Genomic DNA, 19133 nt, shown 5'->3' on the forward strand with positions numbered 1-19133 from the left:
CCGATGGTGTTGAAAGCACTGGAGAAATCAAAGAACATGACTCTCACAGTGCTCGCCGGCTTGTCCAGATGAGTGTAGACTCTGTTCAGCAGGTAGATGATGCTGTCCTATACTCCCAGGCGGGGCTGGTAGGCGAACTGCAGTGGATCGGTGAAAGGTCTGACCATAGGCCTTAGCTGCTCCAGAACGAGCCTCTCCAGGGTCTACATGATGTGGGACGTCAGAGCCACCGGTCTATAGTCCTGAGGGCCGCTGGGACGCAGTGTCTTTGGCACAGGAACGAGGCAGGACGTCTTCCACAGCACAGGGACCCTCTGGAGGCTCAGGCTGAAGACTTGACTGAGTACTCCACACAGCTGGGGGGCACAGGCTATACTTGAATTGCCATGAATTGCCTCTCTGTCTGTCCTGAATAGGGGACAAAGAAGTCAACTTTTCATTTGGTCATGTGGAAAAACACTAAGGCACTGCACCTTGCACAGAACACTGAATATTATAATTAATGCTCGTTAGGATGCTCTGTCTTGCTATTGTTCAGGAAATACATTCAATGGAAAAGTCGACCTATCCCTTGAGATTTAAAAAGAAAGATTTCAGATAGAAAACTGGGAACATTATACAGCAACTGTGTGCTTAATGAATTAAGACATTATGTGCCAGGGCAGAGAGACGTAAACGTTCCCCTAACCCTCCTTTCTATAGAAGCAAGAGACCCGGACGGCAGAAGACATGTAACATTTTCATTCTATCAGAGCCAACTTGAGCCACACACACACACACACACACACACACACACACACACACACACACACACACACACACACACACACTGATTTAAAGCACAGTAAATATTATTTTTATGAGTATTGTGATTGACCCTTTTTCTCGACTCCTTAGACGAAGAGAAAATGTAAAAAGTTATTACAAATGATCTCAAATAAACCCATGTCCTAAAAAACAACCTCCTGCTTTGCATATAGTGTACAGAATGTACAAAGTGACCCTGACCCCCCCTCAGGGTAGAAAGGCGGCTCACAGTGACAGAATGTGGTCCTGGTGCATTTTAAGAGCAGTTATGGCGCCTTAAGCTGAATTCCTGCCCAGAGGCTGTCCTACCTCCTCCTACCTTCACACAGTCACACCTGACACCCCCGTGCTCCCACTACAATCCTCCCTCCTTTATATAATAATAAAATAATCATGTATAAAATCCGAATATCCACTGTGGAGTTTCTCATTTCCTTTATAGCACTTAAAGCACAAATCTGTTGATTTCTTTCAGATGGGTCAAAGTTTAAGTTTCCTTAATGTGCTTTGTTTAGTGGTTAGTCACTAGGGGTTGCTCCTCTAGATCAACAGGTTAGGAGTTTCACATCTTCACAAGTTTGATTCATATTCTGGATTGTTACAATATCCATTCATAAAGTGAAATGATAATGTGTTGTTGGGTTCTGTGCAGACCTGAGAGAGATTTTATAATGTATTCCTGTGGGATAAAATGAGTGAGTCATTAAATATAGTGTGATACAGAAATAGCTCAATGTCAAAAACTACAAGTAGTTCTGTGAAATGACTGAAAGCAACAAATTCAAACAGCTCCACTGTCAATAAGATGTGCTCTGATCCAGTGTAAGTATCATTTAATATGATATTTAACACGTCAAACAAACCTTAAACTTATTTCTGAATAAACTTTGTGTCCCAGTTAAGGCGTGATAAATACGTTCAGTTGTACACTTTGATTGTGTCGTGTGTTGCTACATGTCTTTATAGTTTCCACCTCTAACAGAAAATACTGTGTGGAGATGTTCCTGAACATACTAAATACAGCCATTAGTCATTAATGGGTTAACCCGTTAGTGCCCAAAGACTATATTTAGTGTGGTAAGGACAAACGCCATCACACTTGTTGTGATTGGTCTAAAGGCTGTAATCTGGTACAGACATACTTTGGGCAAGTATCAGTCCAACTGTGACATTTTTAGATCACATGAAGAATCACATGTTTATCAATGGTCAAAGTCAGCTTGTTTAAAAATGAGGGGGGAAATGTGTTTATTAAATATTTTAGATTTTGGGAACAAGAGACTGCACTGGTGTTTCCTGAAATAGTAGGAAATGCTCCAGAATGAGCAGTAAAGATGTAGGTAACTGTATTACTCTGAGTACACACATGTGAGGGGCTCCTATCTATGTGTTCCATATACATGAAAGTTGAGTTATTATCAGTCACACAGCAGGTGAAAGCATTTTGTTGAGGAGCCATTCCTCATTGGTTTCAATGGGTTATAATGCATTTACAGGAAGTTTCAAAAAGGTTTAAAAAGTCATGAAAAATTATCACAAATAAAATCATGTCCTAAAAAACAACCTCCTGCTTTGCATATAGTGTACAGAATGTACAAAGTGACCCTGACCCCCCCTCAGGGTAGAAAGGCGGCTCACAGTGACAGAATGTGGTCCTGGTGCATTTTAAGAGCAGTTATGGCGCCTTAATCTAATTCCTGCCCAGAGGCTGTCCTACCTCCTCCTACCTTCACACAGTCACACCTGACACCCCCGTGCTCCCACTACAATCCTCCCTCCTTTATATAATAATAAAATAATAATGTATAAAATCCGAATATCCACTGTGGAGTTTCTCATTTCCTTTATAGCACTTCAGAAGTTTGATTCATATTCTAACTCTTACAGTTACAGTTTGGGTCAAATTTGATCTGTCTTGATATTTGACATCAATAAAAACACTATAAATGACGTTCTTTTTACAGGTGTGATATATTTTGTAGATTGATGCTGTTGTGGGTCAGATTGTCTATCTATTGAAACACAGTGTAGATCCATCAGTGCTGATCAAATCAAGGTGCTTTTAGGGACCTGTACCCATGTACCAGAACTGAGCCCTTGTTGCAGCGGTCATGGGTCGGACTCCGACCTGACGCCCTTTGCTGCGTGTCACCTCCCTGTCACTCTACAGCTCTCTCTATCGATTAAAGGGACTATAAAACCCCCAAAATATATCAAAAATTAACTATTTTGTTGTTTTGTCTGTTGGTTAAATGTTAGTTAAGGTATAATAATAGATCATTGTGTGTGTGTGTGTGTGTGTGTGTGTGTGTGTGTGTGTGTGTGTGGACATTCATGGGTTAACAACAGTCACTTAATGCATTCTTTTACAAATAATTTCTGAGAAAAGCTGCAGTTACCCAACAAACTGCTTCAGGTCACAAAAAGCCAGTTTGGGGACTCTAAATTTCTTGAGAATGTAAAACTTCAGGAACGTCAATGTTTCCATCTTCAGGGGCGTGACGCACAAACACCTGAGCATAAAAAGAGGCAGATGGAGACAGACAGCAGCAACATCAGCCCAAGAGCTGCAACATCCAGAAGGGTTCAACACCGACCTCCATCTGCAAAGCTTCATCTCCTGCTGCTCCAGCCAACCTCCAGACGGTAAGACAAGCTCCTCTCCTCTCTCATGGGGACTTCAGCAGTGACTTTTTAAGGAAAAAACTGCACAACCTGTTGAAATGATTTGGAAAAGAATATTCAGTTGAGAACGATCACTTGTCCACAGTTTATGTCTGATCTGTTAGCTCCTTATTAAGAAGACAAAGCTTTTAGTCTGTGAGCTCCAACACGGTGAATAAACTCACCTTCAGTGTCAGATCACTTCGTGACACATTTTACAAAGCTGTGGTAAAGCTACGTGTATGGCAGACATTTTTATGATTCACATTCACATTTATTTGGTTTCATGTTGATAATTTAATCTTGTTATATTTGTGGTGAAACTGTCAACTACTGATACAGGAAAGGAGTGTAAAACAAACAGAATGTAAAATGTGTTCACTGGAGGATAAAAGTAAAAATCAGACACAACTTCCCAATATGTCAAATGAAATACTACTCGTGCTGCTGCCGCTCATAATAACGTACTCAGTGGGAGTTATGGCCTCTAATGCGACTGCATTCACAATCTATAGCAGTGTTTCTCCCCTAGGGGCACTTTGGAGTACTGCAGGACATTGGTTTTTAAATGTTCATTTAAAGAATATCAGTACAATCATTCATAAAATAGTACATAAATTCATTAAATAATTATACTATAATGAGTTCAATTAAAACTGTAAATGCAATCCTTTCAATGCAATTGTTAACTGCAGTAAAACCTGTGGAAAAGAGTTGCCTCCTGCCACGAGGATGACAAAGATCCTCAGTGAAGCTCAACCTCAGTTTCTCAGTAAAATGTGCAACCTTTCAAAAACCTGCAGTTCAATGCAAATTCAATGCCGTCTTAGTGTTACTGGACAATGACAAGAAACTGGCTGTGAATTTGATGAAATGTAGCATTTAAGTGTTTCAATTCCAGTTTTTATTTAATAAGTGAGACTCTGATGCCACAGTGCTCTATTGTACCTCTTTATAGGCATTTCACTAGTCAGGGGTACTGGGCCGATAGCAAATTAAAGGATGAAAAACACAAATGAAAAACACTGATCTATAGTGATCATTGGATCTATATTCATTTATGCAACTGCATGGGCCTCATCTAACAGAGTTCATGTGGATCCTTTTGCAGTTGGTGAATAAGCTACAAATCCAAGTAATCAGTCAGAGTTAATTTAATGGATTTTAGATACAGTAGACTGTGTTTTTAATAACCCTGTGCAGCAGGAAAGGCATTAAATGCTTTATGAAGCGAACCCTGAGCACCATCCCTTACACTGCACTGTGTGAACTGTATCTCTCCCAGCTCAGACACTTTCCTGGCGGGGATCCATCATGGGGAAGCCGAGTGCGCTGCTCCTCCTGCTGGCAGGTAAGAGAGCCATTGGAAAGTTTAAAGTGCTTTACTATCTAACCTTTATTTTAAAGGCGTTAGCTGATGAGCCAACATGCTGCAGGCTCTACGGGAGGTTTTATTTTACACATTATATACCGACATTACAGTGTGACTGTGGGGTTTAATGGCAGATTTCTCTGTTTCAAATACAAAATGTACCTGAATGATAAATCTTTAATAACATATGCTCATCCATGAAATCAGTCCAAATCAATAAGGGTTGGGACTCCTTTTAATCAACACAAGGAATCAAGTTGGGACCATTTAGTTTCATACACTGAAGAGATTTATGAATAAAATAAATCTCCTCATGTTGTCATTCACACTGAAGGAAAATATCTTCTAAATATTGATTTCATTCATTCAGACTTTTACTCCCAGAATTCATTGCACTGATAAATGTCATTTTAAGTTGGAGGTGTGAATTGGAAAGAAAGAAAGTTGGTCTTGATAGATTGATGTATGATGTCTCTCATTTCTTTTCCTTTTAAATTCACACTGTAGTTGCTGCCAGCCAGGTCGACTTCTCTCTGTCTGCTGTGACAGAACTGAACTTCACCGACTGTCCGATCAACTATTATGGACGCAATTACACAGCGCTGACTGTGAGTCAAATTAAACCATGTTTGAGAAAAGGCCCGTCTCTCCATCTACTGTTAATATCTAACAGACTGTTTGACTGCTAGCCACTGTTAGCTATATTGAATACAGATTTCAGTGAATGTTTAACACATAGTTTAATGACATTCTGGGAAATAATCCCCTCTGTCACTCTAGTAATCAAACTCAACACAGATTACTGAGCCGACTAAAACGACACATATATCTTTAAAGGAAATGATAAGGAAATAACAGAGCCATAAATCAGAGCATTAGCACATTCATATCCTCATATCAGCCTCAAAGAGTAAAACTATCCAGTATTTCAAATTGCAATCATTATATATTTAAAGAGAACTTTCTTCCGTTGTATCCGACAGTGGTAATAATCTCCTGATGGTTCAGATTTGTTATGGAACCCAATATTGTCCACAAATGTCCAATTATTTCCCCCAGTTCACTGTGAGCTCTCTTCTCTCTAATGCAGAACTGCTCATACGGGTCAGAAACCGTCCCATTTGTAGTTTACGTACGAGGACCTGTTGGACTGAACCCTTTTACACCACAATGAGGAAAATGTTTGGATGTCCCCACCGACCTGAATTCACCTCAGACTCATTCATGTATGTTTTTTTTCTCTGCAGGTGGAGCAGACACCCAACGTTTCTACTGCACTTTGTTTCAAAGGCTCAAATGGAAGCGACTGTATTCACGTATCGAATGGTGGTTCTGACACAGCAACCATGGTGGTTATTGGTGGTACAACAAACATTACATTCAACCTGCCAAGCATAAAGAGCGTGTCACAGTGCAGACTAATATTGACCTTTAAAGAAAATAAAACTGGCTCAATCAAGAATGTAAGTTATCATCATTAATATGATTAATTGATTTACTGTTCAACCTTTTGTACAAATTTCAAAGACATTGATTGGCAAAGGGAAATTCAAATCAATGTTTATTTGTAAAATATTAAATATATATATATATAAAATATTTCCTAATATGTTTTGTATCTTTTCTGTTTATGTTTTCAGTACATATTCTTATACCAAGCTGGACAACAAGCGGCTGTGTATTTAGGTCCACAGTTTAGCCTCCCTACTATTGTAAGTATATGTAAGGCATATGGACGTTTGGTCTCAGAGATTAGCCCGAGTCTGTTACTGTGGCAACTTTTGTCCTTAAACCAAATGAAGGATGTGATTTCAGACTTTCAGCCTGAAGTTCACCACTGGATTTTATAGAATCTGGTCCCTGAGAGTAGACCCAGTTGGTTCCTCTCATGTATTACCAACACAGTGTGACTCACTGTGTGACCCAAGCAGCCAATGTTCCTAAAAATGAGCCCAGAAGGTCCTTTAACAAGAACCCTCAAACATTTCTGACAACAGATAGCTGTCAGACTTCAAGACTTCATCATCTATTTAATTCAAATGTGATGATGTTTCTTTCCAGTGTTTCTACATACTAAACAATGTGTTAAGAACACATGGCAACTGGTGAAATGAGTTAAACAGTCTATTTTGTTGTGCAGTGGGTTCTGGACCTTCTGGGTTTACAATGGTTGCTGGGTAATTATCCCATGTAATGGTAATGTATGACAGGTACAAACTGGGGCATCCTGACGGACCATTAACAACATAGAACTTTAGTTTGAAACAGTTCCTCGTTGCTCATAAACACTGCAGTGAAGGAACAGTAATGCAGTGACACATTTATGTCGTATTGGCTCTGTAGTATTTTAAATGAACAGTGACAATGACACTCAGCTTCTATTTTTAGGGTATTTATGTCCACATAAGATGAACAGCACAAATCTGATTCTGATTCATGCTCGGGCCTGAAACTGGAGACAAATATTTATACATGTATAAAAAGGGGAACTGAAGTCACTCAGAGTTAGTACAGTATTACATTATTAACCTTGAATTTTGTCTATTCCTTCTCTAGTCTGTGAATATGACGGTCGATAACTCCACTGTGGACTCAGTGCTGAAGGATAAAATGACTTTTTATTTGGACATAAGCGGCTGCAGAAACCAAAGTAGGCAAATATTTCCATCTGATCTATTGTTATTTCCTCTCCTTTATGTTTTGTACACCAGTTTAATGTTAAATTAATTTCATAAACCTCCTATCACCTCCCAGACGCCGGTTTTAAGACTGGAGAAATAATGTTCAACAGCTCAGAAACCTGCTCCCAATTGGTCTGTTCAGTTGAATCATCTGGAGTCAGTGTCAGTACATGTGGATCAGAGGAGTCTTGCATCGGCAACAACATGTAAGTATGATTTCATCCTTCAAAGCCTGCTGACTACATTTCCCACAATGCAACTCGACTGCTGACCGTTCTTTTGGAGAGTCAGGTGTTTTATGCTAGTAGCGGCTAATGTAGCCAGAAACTGAGGATGATGTTTTCAAGTCTTTTGAGAAGAGGGAACCAATTCATTGTCAATCACCTTATTGATTCATTGACTAACTGTATATAGTATATTGATTTTTTTCTGCTCTTTTTTCACAACAAAGACGTCTTTTACACCATTTATAATAATTAGAATAAAAATAATAACTACATATATATATACAGCATTTTTCTATCCAATGACTGTCTCAAGATCTAGAGATTTTCTATTTTTATATACTCTTGGAGGCTTTTATTGTCTTTAATCGATAGTGGCAGCTGTAGAGTGACAGGAAAGAGGAGATAGGGGAGGGAGTTGAACCCATGGCCTGCTGCAGCATGGACTCATGGTACATGGAGCTCCAGCTCTGTAGTTGAGCTACCAGGGCCCCCCCACAGAGGTTTTATTTAACCTAAGGTCACTGAGGGATTTTTCAGATCCTTTGTATGGTATCTGTGGTTAGGTTTGTATTTGTCTTTGTCACAATAGCAGTGCCCTCTGCTTTTAGTTAAGTTAATACACATCGTCCTGTCACTCTAGTGAGGATTCATTTTCCTCAAAGTTATATTAACTGGAAATGTCATCTTCATAGAATAAAACACCTTTCTTTCTTAGAGGTCTTTTTATCTCAGAAATAAAAAGAATATCTATCCCTTTCCTTCTCCATCAGGTGCGTAAAACCCGCTGACGTGTGCACTGTGACTGCCTCCAGCATCATCGATTTCTCCAGCAGAGTCCACTCTGTCCCTGATCGCTGCGTATACAGTCTGATGAAGCCTCTAGGAAGCTCAGCCTTCAACCTACTGGCGGGTTTCCGTGAGCGCCGCCGCCAAGATGTGGCGTTTTTGGACCACTTGATACTGTCCCTGAATGGGTCAAGTGTCAAAATCTATCTGGAGCAAGGTGGAAGAGTCCGGGTAAGCTGCCACAATCCATCCAAAGACTAACAGCCTATTTATGGACTCATAAATCCTCCTTCCATCCTCTTTGTTTGATCAATCACTGATGATCATTACAGGCCAGGAGTTACTTGTGTTGATGTAATTCAAGACAGGTGTGGTGGTGGAAAATTTTAAATATCACAATATAATGTGATCCTATTTACTCAAGTGTAATAAAATAGTTGCACAGAATTACGATGTGGTGCTGTTTGAGGTTTTAACCTGGGCTGGATGGATAGCTGCGTCTAATGAACGTTGGTGCAACAGGAACATTCAGATTATTATTGTGCCTCTCATAAGCAAGCACAATAACTACTCTCCCTCGGGCTTATTATTCTTCCGTATGTTTTTCGGCGTGCTTCTTCTCCCGGAGTTTTGGTCGCAAGTACACAAAAAAGGTATCAAAACGTGCGGCTCGGTGAGGACAATAGTGCTCTGACTTTTCTAAGCGTTTCGCCAAACGGTTTGCCGGTAAATCGCCAAAAAACGGTCCAAAAAATGAATGGGTGTGTATTGCGAGAATGTTCAACTGCCAGAGTGCGTGACATCATCGCTAGAGTGTGGGGAGAGAGAAAAAACTGTCGAAAAATAAATTTGTAAACTGCTGTCATGGCCACAAATTTCACTCTACAGAAATAATTTATAGATAGAAACGTTGGTAAATCCGTTGGGGTCGCAGGGATACCACTGCTGAAGCTGTCAGACAAATAGTTTTGGCGGGATTCATTTTAAATGTTTCTGTCTCTCTGAGGAGTTAGAGACAGAGAGAGCGTGGGCTCCCCTGATTGCCATGACAACCAAAGCCTGCCACACACACACACACACACACACACACACACACACACACACACACACACAGCTAGCTACAGAGAATGACATGGCATTAATAAGCTAGCGCTAGCTGGCTAGCTAAAGATAATTAGCAGGCGGCTAACAACCAAACAATTTAAAGCTGAATGATTTTAATATTTACACAAAATAAGAACAATACACCTTAAATATTTTACCCTACTATGAGCTGTTCCTTAATTTACATTAGCACTCCTTCAGGAGCATAATACAATTAAACACTTTAACCAAAGCTAGCGATTAGCGCTTAGTTAGCGATTAGCGCATAGCTAGCGATTAGCACATAGCTAAGCGCTAGCTCTGGTCAATGTGTTTATGTGTGCTAGCTCTAGCTAACTAGCTAAAGAGAATGACATGGTATTAATATGCTAGCGCTAGCGTGCTAGAGAGCAAGACATGGTATTAACATACGGGCCAGAGCGAGGCACAATCAAAACTGCTTTAGGAATTTTCTAGTTATTGTGCCTAAGGTTTTAACCCGGGATGGATGGATAGCTGCGTCTAATGAACGTTGGTGCAACAGGAACATTCAGATTATTTTTACTAATGTTCTCATTCATCACTTCTGTCATACGTTACTTTTTCAGCATGTTCTTTGTTTTGTTGTTCTGCCAGTAAACACTATTGAAAGTGTTGTTCTCGCTGTGAGTGATAAGAGGAGACAATCGGAGTTCAAATGTGCTGGTGTTACCTAAACTAAAGATTGAAAAATCCTTCTTTAAGTTGGAACAAGCACCCATGCAAAGCACATGTTGGTGTGTGTTTGTGTTATTTCAGCCAGTGTTTCCCTCATGTTGCCTATCTGCTGTGATGTAGGATGGTCAACAAACGCTAACGCTCAACGCCACGGGTCAGGTGGTTCACGGGGTGGAGCTCTCGAAGAACCAGACTGGAGTTACTGCCAAGATTCCTTCCATCAACGCCACAGTCTTTTTTGATGGCAACACTGCACATGTGACAGGTACAGAAATCCTATCTGGACAAAATATCTGTGTCATTTCAAAGTTGTTCATGTTGAAGAGTGACAGCTGAGCTTACTGATGGAAGTTCTTTTATTTGTCTTTAATTGCCTCCTGACATCGACCAGGACATTTTGGAGCTATGGAGGGCTTGTGTGGCAACCCCGCTAATTCCAGTCAGAACTTCACCCTGAGTGCAGCCAAGTCCTCTAATGACAGTGCAGCCAGGTAAAACTCAGTCTCAACCAAACTGATATAACCTGTTTATTAATGCGGCATTGGTTTCTAATTGAATGTCCCGTGCTGTTTGTCGCCTCCTAGCTGCGAGACTCTGCACAAACAAACCGCTGACAGCTCGATCAACTGCACCCGCACAACTGAATAGTAAGAACTGACCAATCAGAACCTTCCTATCATCTTCAGAACAGGAACGAGTCATCTTTATCATACGTTCCTACACGATACTGTTCAGAAACCTGCTAATTGACTGTCATTCTTCCTCCCAGCTGCAATCTCATAAAGCAGGCCCCCTTCACTGTTTGCCACAACCACTCTGACCCCGAGCCCTTCGTAACCGCCTGCACAGACACTCTGTGCAAATATCCAGCGGTGGACGGCCTCAACAAGTGCCAGTTTTTGGAGGCTTACGCCGAGTCCTGCCGCCTGAAAGTGACCATTACAGTGGAGAACTGGAGGTCAAACGCCAGCTGCTGTAAGAGCGTCATTTCACTTCAATGTTTCATAAGACAAAATAAAACCGTATTGGTTTCCTCCTGCTGTTCCAGGCTGAAACAAATCCTAATCATACAGGACAGAGAAAGTAGAATTATTGACAGAAACACAACCATCAATTTTAATACTGGAGCAAAGTCAGAATGTGGGTAAAATGTATATGGTATACATATACTCGTATACAAATTCTGTGCAGTATATATTTGTTTAGCTACATTCAACTCAAAACTTCAGTTAAAATTTGACGTGACGTTTATTTCATTCAATGTACAATTTAGAGCATTAGTAATGGTATTAAGGCCCTTTACATAAGAAACAACAACAACAACTAGAGAAGGCAGTTCCTTAATAAATTGGCTGTTCAAAGGTTGACGCTAAACTGAATTACTGGCTTTAATTTGTATCGTATTGAGGAAGCTGAAGAAATATTGTAGCTGGTAAAGTGAGAAACACTAATCACGAGTTTAAAGTTTGAAAAATACTTGTCTGCCCTAATTAGCTCATCTCAATCAGCTGTGTGCTCCCAACCCCAATGAAAGGTTGCCATGGTGATAATGGGAGAAAGTTTGAATAGTTTCTTTGTGAATGTATGAATGTGTGGGAAGAGGTTGGAGATCAGTGGGTTTGAAGGTTTCTTGTTGAATTTCGAACATTGCGTCCATAAGGATGAACGGGGAAAAATGCCAGAAAACCTGGAATGTTTTGAAAAGTATGAAAGAGAAAAGTAATAGTAACCCAATTCCTGAATGAGTTGAATATTTTGACGTCTGAATGACGTTTTTGGACGATGAAAACTGTGGAGGGAGTTAAGTGCCACCCAATAATAAATGACTGCTACGTAAATACTGCAGTATGATCAACAAAAAGGTACAGATGGTAAAAGTATTCACTGTGCAGAATGAATAATTATCACTGATGCATTTCAATGTTCAATTTAAATGTTTAATACATTTGATCTTCTTTTATATAACTAGTGCTCTGTTTTTGTGAAGCACTTTAGTGTCTGCTGCTCTAGAGAGCTATTATACACATACCTTTGTACTGAATCTATAACTATAGAATCACATGTTTTGTATTTGTCATGTTTACCTGAAAAGGTAGCTATAGCTGTCAAATAAAAGCAGAAGGAAGTCGAGTATAAAAAAATCAGTTAGTTCATTAAAAATGTTTCACTGTTCCTGGACCAGTGGAGTATTTTGGATTTTTGTTGTCCGTAAAAAGTGCATCACAAACTTGTTTACATGAACAGTCATTCGTCCTTTATTTGATAGTGAGCCTCATGTGTCTGTCTGTCTGTCTGTCTGTCTGTCTGTCTGTCTGTCTGTCTGTAGCTGCTGTCCCTCAGGCCTCCTGTCAGGATCAGGACTGCAGTGCTCATGAGTTCTGCGGTGAGAAGCTCGGTTCAACCAGCTGCCTCTGTCGGGCCATTTTCGCTGCCAAGTACAACTCAACAAACTCTTTAGGTACTGTGCCACAACCGTCACATGAAAAAACATTTTCTAGATTTTATCCTGTTATGAGACACTTTTTAATGTTTGTTGTTTTGAAATAAATTCTCTACAAGGTTTTGGAGCTATAACCTGTAAAGTTTGAACTGTTTTACAGACTAGCAGGGAATTTTATATCAGTTAGCTCGGGAGCTGAATTGGATGTTTTTCATTATATTTATAGAGTTCATTTTAATTGTACAAAGTGTTCCCCAGAGGAAGGCAAACAAAGCCAATGACAGAAAACAGAAGAGCAGGTAACTCATAAACCAGCTGCTGATATGTCCAAAGATGACTTTAGTTCTGGAAACATCTGGCAGAGGCACAGCGGTTTTGGGTTTTGTGGTTTGGTGCAGAGCCTGTCGGGCCTCTCCAGTCTAATGTCAGTTAAGAAGATAACATTAGCACGAACCAGCTGCTGCAAGATGAATAAATCCATATTAAAGTGGTGACTGTTTGACTATTTTGTCCTGCTGTTCAGGCGAGCCGACAGTCTGCACACAGAACTCTGCCACTCTCACTCTGGCTGGTTGTCTGCTGACGGACAAAGGCATCGACTACTCCGCCTTACACCTCAAGGACCAGAACTGCACAGGTCACATAGACAGCAAGACCCACATGGTGACTTTCAGCTTCAACAGCAGCAACACCTGCGGGGCGGAGGTTATGGTGGGTATTGTCCTCCAGCAGGGGCACAAACTGTAAACTCAACCTTTGGTTCAATACAGGGAGGACATTTTCCACTGGTTTTCTTTATTTATGACAGAAAGACACATTTGATGATAAAGACTTTTTTCTCAGTCAGGACTGTAAAAATCACAGGTGAATATGAGAAGAATTTGATCGCTGTGATTAAATGAAGCTGAAAACATGTCTGTGTTCCTGTCTCAATCTAGAAAAACAACAGCCAAGTCCTCTACAAGAACACCGTCATGATGGCGAACGCCTCCGGCATCATCACCCGCAACGACCAGGTAGAGATTGACTTCTCCTGCCTCTACGCCGTGCCAGAAGTCAAGAGTGTGTCCTTCAAGATCAAAGACAGGTGTGTGGGGGGGGCGCTGAGCTTCACCTGGTTGTTCATGTGCCGACTGAATCCTGTTGTAGTTGAAGTTAAAGACGGCTGAAGTGTGTGTGTGTGTGTGTGCTCTTCAGCTCTGTGGTGAAGCAGATTGTATCTGGAGTTTGGAATTACACTGTGACGATGAACGCCTACAACGACTCCGGCCACAAGAACCTCGTCAACGCAAACACTGAGGTCGGGCTGAACCAGAAGATCTGGGTGGAGCTGAAGACAGATGGGCTGGACAACAACATAGTCACCGTGGTCACCGACTCCTGCTGGGCATCCAACGACTCCTCACCCAATGGGACCCTGCGATACGACCTTGTCAAAAACGGGTGAGAAAAACACAAAAAAACACAAAACTGTGACTTTGTCGGAGGCTCTACTGCTGCTGATGTCATCATGTCCGTTTCCTGTTTCTGAGCAGATGCCCGAATGCCGCTGACAAGACGGTGATGATGGAGGGAAACGGAGTGGGAACGTCCAACGGCTTCTCTTTCAACATGTTCGAGTTCTCTGGGAAAACCGGCGACATCTACCTGCACTGCAAACTGGAGCTGTGCCTCACACAGAGCAATGCCTGTGCTCCGGTAAGCAGGGAGGAAATACTCGAGTAAAAAGTAGTAATACAACAATGTAAAAATACTCAAGTAGAGGTACTGCATGAATACAGAAGTATCGTCAGCATATTGAACAAATCAAACCATCCCCTGTCTGACAGAGCTGTGGAGGTCTCAGGAAGCGCAGATCTCTCAGGTCCAAATATGCCGATGGAAACCCAGCCCTCATCTCTATGACCTGGACTAAGTAGGTAAAGACATCTCCCTTCTTATTAATTACATGGCTGTGTATAAAGCCGCTCACAGTTAAAGATTGATCTTAAGTGTGTCTTTAATCAGAATTAAGTGCTTTTCATAAACATTTAAATTATTTAAGAGGGCACCAGAGGAAGAGCACTCACACTTTACTTAGTTTATTTCCTTTTTTCAACAAATTCATTTGTTCTTTAGGTCAGAGTTGATTTGATCATACTAATGATTTTGCTTTTCTTGGTGCTCAATATGTAAAGTTTGTCCTGTGGGTGGCGCTATAGAGGAAAGTTCACAGGGCATTAAAATCTAAAGTGTCAGTAGCAGGAATGTGATCAGTTAATTTATTGGTAATCTGACGATCAGACTTTGATATTTTCTGTGCAGAAACAGAAAAATCTCCATCAGAGTATAAATCATGACTAATCCCTGTTTTGTTTGGTTGTCTTCTCAGATGATTCCTGACTCAACCTTCATCCCAATGAGGAGCCTGAAAGCACGCTGGTTATGAAACAATGTTTGAGGTTCTTTATTTCCCAGTAGCTGCACTAAGGTAGCAGCTACTCTTCATATAAAACAAGACATATAACATATATAGAACGTGTTTCGGACAGGATAGTTGTTCACGTCGGTTAATTAAGGTCTGGGTTTTTGTTCATGTGTTTTTACTGTTGCTGTGAAATATGATATAATTATCATAACACTGATCTTCATTGGATCCACCTGAGAAGGATCATGTTATTTCTGCAGAATTGGTGCTGAGTCAATCCAATGATTCAGGCCAATTAATAATGAGAGTGGAACAAAATCTTTGGTGAAATAATAATAATAGAAGTGAAGTGTGCAATGAAGAAAAATACCGTAAAACTTTGATTAAAAGCAGGGTCCCAATTCGACACGCCATTTTAAAAAGGAGTTTATACAGAGTAAAGTACTTTTTTATATTACAGACTGTAAATTACACAGAAAACCACAAATATACCATATCTCACTACGATCATACGGTATTTTCATGTGGCAAAACTGTTGCTTTTGATGGTAAAAACTGGTGTGACTGTAAAACCAACAGTACTAAACTCCTTTTACCGTAATTATAGAAAAACTCTACTGTGTTTATTTACAGTGTAGAAGCCTGTCCCGTTTAAAGGCCTGTCTCGTTTAAAGGCCTGTCCCATATAGAAGCCTGTCCCAAATAAATAAAAATTGAAGTTTTACGGTAATGGTGGTTTATAGGGTTTTATTTACTACATGCACTACTTCCTGGTACTGTGGGCTCTTTTATAAAACATATATAATTTCTTCTTCACTATGATGTTAACCGCCTACTTTAACTGTACACAGCCTAAATGCTACCTCGTGAATGCAGAAAGTTCTGTGTTTTGGTGACATGAAGTTAAAAGAAGTCTGTCAGGCTCAGCTGAAAGAAGCTTTGCAGCAAGAAGGTTTAGAGATCCAGTGGAAGGAAAATACGCCACATTAAAATGGTGTTTATTAGTAGATTGAAGTTACTGTGAATGAAGATTGATTACACTGAGACGTGCTGTTGTACTATTACTATTAGCATATTAAAAACCAAAAAAATGTAATAAAGGAAGTGGGAGAATACAAACATGATTCTGAGTCATTTATTAATTCATTCATCAAAACCTGTTTGCTTTAGATTGGTGTGTGAGTGTGTGTGAGTAAGTCCACAGTTAGATATTGATCTTCAGAACATCAAATCATTAAAGAAATGTTCTTCACTTTTTTATTTACACCCTTGAGACCGTCTATGTCACTGGTTCCCAAGCTTTTCTTTTAGGGAGCCCTTTTCTATCATTGAGTGACATGTTGTTGTCATATTATATTCAGTGCAGATCAATAACAGTGGAGAACAACTGATAAACTGTCCAATGAGTCCAAACAGTGAATTAGTGAATAGTGGATTCAGTACTGTATAATAGCCAATGTTAAATATCATTTGCTCTCTCAGCAGCTCCTCTAACACTGTCCCACTAACGTGACCCACAGTGTTGTATTTTATTCTTCTCACACTTTCTGCCACAGAAACCACCAAAGCTCATTTTGTACCAAGTTATTGAGACCCAATCCCCGGTGAGGGGGGGGGGGCACACTCCCCAATAGGCGCCATTTACGCACAGCTTCCTCTCACTGTCTGTTCGCTTGTCGCTGTTCGCTGAATGCTCATCAACAGGTGGCGTTCATTTCCTCTGACAACAACAACAACAACAACAACAACAGTTTAAAACGCCATCTTCCTTCTCACAATAACCTCATTTTCACGTCATGTAACTCGAGTTTGACCGATTGTTTGTTTATAGTCACCAACTGTACAGGTGTTAGCATATCTCTTAGCTAGCTAGCTACAGACGCAGCGACCCTGTGTTTGTTTGTTTGTTTGTTTGTTTGTTTGTTTGTGTTTGTGTGGCCGTTCAGCCTCTGACTGACCTTATAACCCTCAATAAACTCCAGTTCTTTGTGTTATTTCCCTCCACTCTCTCTCCTTCTTCCTCTCGTCCTCCACGTCTTCATGACGCAGGTTCATGTATCCGGAGTGAGCGCGGACGCCGCGCATGCGTCATCGCGTCGGTTCGCCGACCCGAGCGAAGTCGCGCCTGAGCAGCCAGAAGACTCTAACATGAAGTGGGAATACCAAAGAGGGCAAAGGGGAGAACAACAGTTTTTGAACATACATATATTTATATATTCTTTAAAATGAAACTGATTTCTGACTATTTTATATTTATCACCCTCATACGACTCTAACAGATGAAACAGCTTCAGTGTTTGACTTCCTCAGCATAAAGAACTCTCTGGAACAAAAGCCTTGCATTAAGACAACACTTGTGTGGCTGTAAACATTATAATCTGGAACTGAACTCATACCTACCAAGTGTCTTAATGTGTGTGCTGCCCTCCAGTGGCCATAAAGAGGAACTACACCCCGGTGATCAGGTTAAGTTAGACATTATAACATGACTACAACGCTACAACTTCCTGTTAACGAAAATAAATCAGAAATATGTGACCAAAACAGAAATAAACTGAAATAATACATTCTTCTGTTGTAGCGAAAGATTAATCTATTTTATATCGTGCTCGCAATTTTTTTTTTACTGCATTTCAGATGCTTCTTAAGAGATCATTTAACCAATTTCTTTAGGAAAAAGGACCAAGTTATCTATATTTTATTAAGATATTACATCAGTGACATACTTGACATTACTCAGTAAGGTTCATATATAAATGGCAAGACAGACAGGACCAGAAACTCATATTATTCATATAAAGCTGAATAATAATAATAATAAAGACTCTGGAGCCGCTTAGTAACCTGGAAGTTTCTATCTGTAGCTCAAAAAGCAGTTGTTGGTGATAGTTAAACTATAGTTAAACTGAACACAGATGGACTATAAGCTCCTTTATACAAGCTGATGGCAGCTGATGGGAGATTGATACAAGCTGACAGTTGCCCCCCAGAATTGTGCTGTTTGTTATGTGTGAAAGCAGTGATCAATAATTATGCTGTTAGATATGACTTTGTTATATTTAAGTGCTGTATTATTACCATTTGAATGCATTTAAATCACCTTTACTAACATTCATATTTGTCTGGTATTCTGGTGGCTCTTGTTAGTGTCACGACCTCTGACACTATACAGGTGGACCCAAATGCACGGAAGAAAAGAGGAAGTTGAAAAAAAAAAGGTTTTTTTTTTTTAACAAAAGCTGCTCTCTAGGAGGATTTCAAAAATACAAAGGTCGAACTTTGATGGGTATATGGAATAACTGGACTCTGAATTACAACCCTAGACAATACTCACTGACTTACAGAACAAGACCGACTGACAAAGACAAACGGGAGACAAGGACTATTTTTACCATGTGAGAGTGGAAACAGGTGAAAGCAATCAGGGGTGGGGCAGACAATTACAAAGGCAGGAGAACACACACAGGGAGGAAGTCAGGGTTGAACACTGAGGGAAAAGGTGAGTATAAAATAAAACAGGAAGGACTAACAAGAAAACACTTAACATGAACATGACGAGACACAACGGTTAGTAGCTTTTATTAATTAGTCGATATTAATAAGATGGCTGAAACTGTACGAAAATAAAAATATCAGCAAATACAAAGTACAATTTGTATTTAGAAGTTAATGAAGCAGAGAGACTTAGTACTGAAGACAGCTCTTCAATCTGGATTAGCACAGGACAGGAGAACATTTCAGGCACTTAAAAAATAAAGTAGTAAATGAACTGAGACAGGCCAAAGCTAAATATTTATCTAATAAATGAGTCTAAGTGAAATAGTAAAGTAGCAGTATGCAGAAAGCTGTGATTGATTTATGGTGAAACAGCTGAGTCAGGGTTAGGATGAGCACCCTGGAGAACACATGTTTGTGTCTTTGTCCATGTGTGAAGACAGAGGAATAAACT

General features: G+C 40.2%; 1 protein-coding gene across 1 annotated transcript; it reads left to right on the plus strand.

Moving 5' to 3' along the window:
- The first annotated feature begins 3362 nt into the window (after positions 1 to 3362).
- LOC127378337 (uncharacterized) lies at positions 3363 to 16303 on the plus strand. Its single transcript, XM_051427012.1, has 19 exons — positions 3363 to 3453; positions 4757 to 4822; positions 5351 to 5451; positions 6091 to 6306; positions 6484 to 6555; positions 7400 to 7493; positions 7598 to 7730; positions 8522 to 8768; positions 10458 to 10602; positions 10729 to 10828; positions 10922 to 10984; positions 11107 to 11312; positions 12664 to 12795; positions 13301 to 13488; positions 13716 to 13864; positions 13975 to 14220; positions 14313 to 14475; positions 14607 to 14692; positions 15149 to 16303. The coding sequence occupies exons 2-19, from the start codon at positions 4786 to 4788 to the stop codon at positions 15150 to 15152; spliced, it is 2382 nt and encodes a 793-aa protein (XP_051282972.1). The 5' UTR covers positions 3363 to 3453; positions 4757 to 4785; the 3' UTR covers positions 15153 to 16303.
- The last annotated feature ends 2830 nt before the right edge of the window (positions 16304 to 19133 follow it).

The sequence above is a fragment of the Dicentrarchus labrax genome, unplaced genomic scaffold, assembly GCF_905237075.1.
Source record: "Dicentrarchus labrax unplaced genomic scaffold, dlabrax2021, whole genome shotgun sequence".
Lineage (NCBI taxonomy): Eukaryota > Metazoa > Chordata > Actinopteri > Moronidae > Dicentrarchus > Dicentrarchus labrax.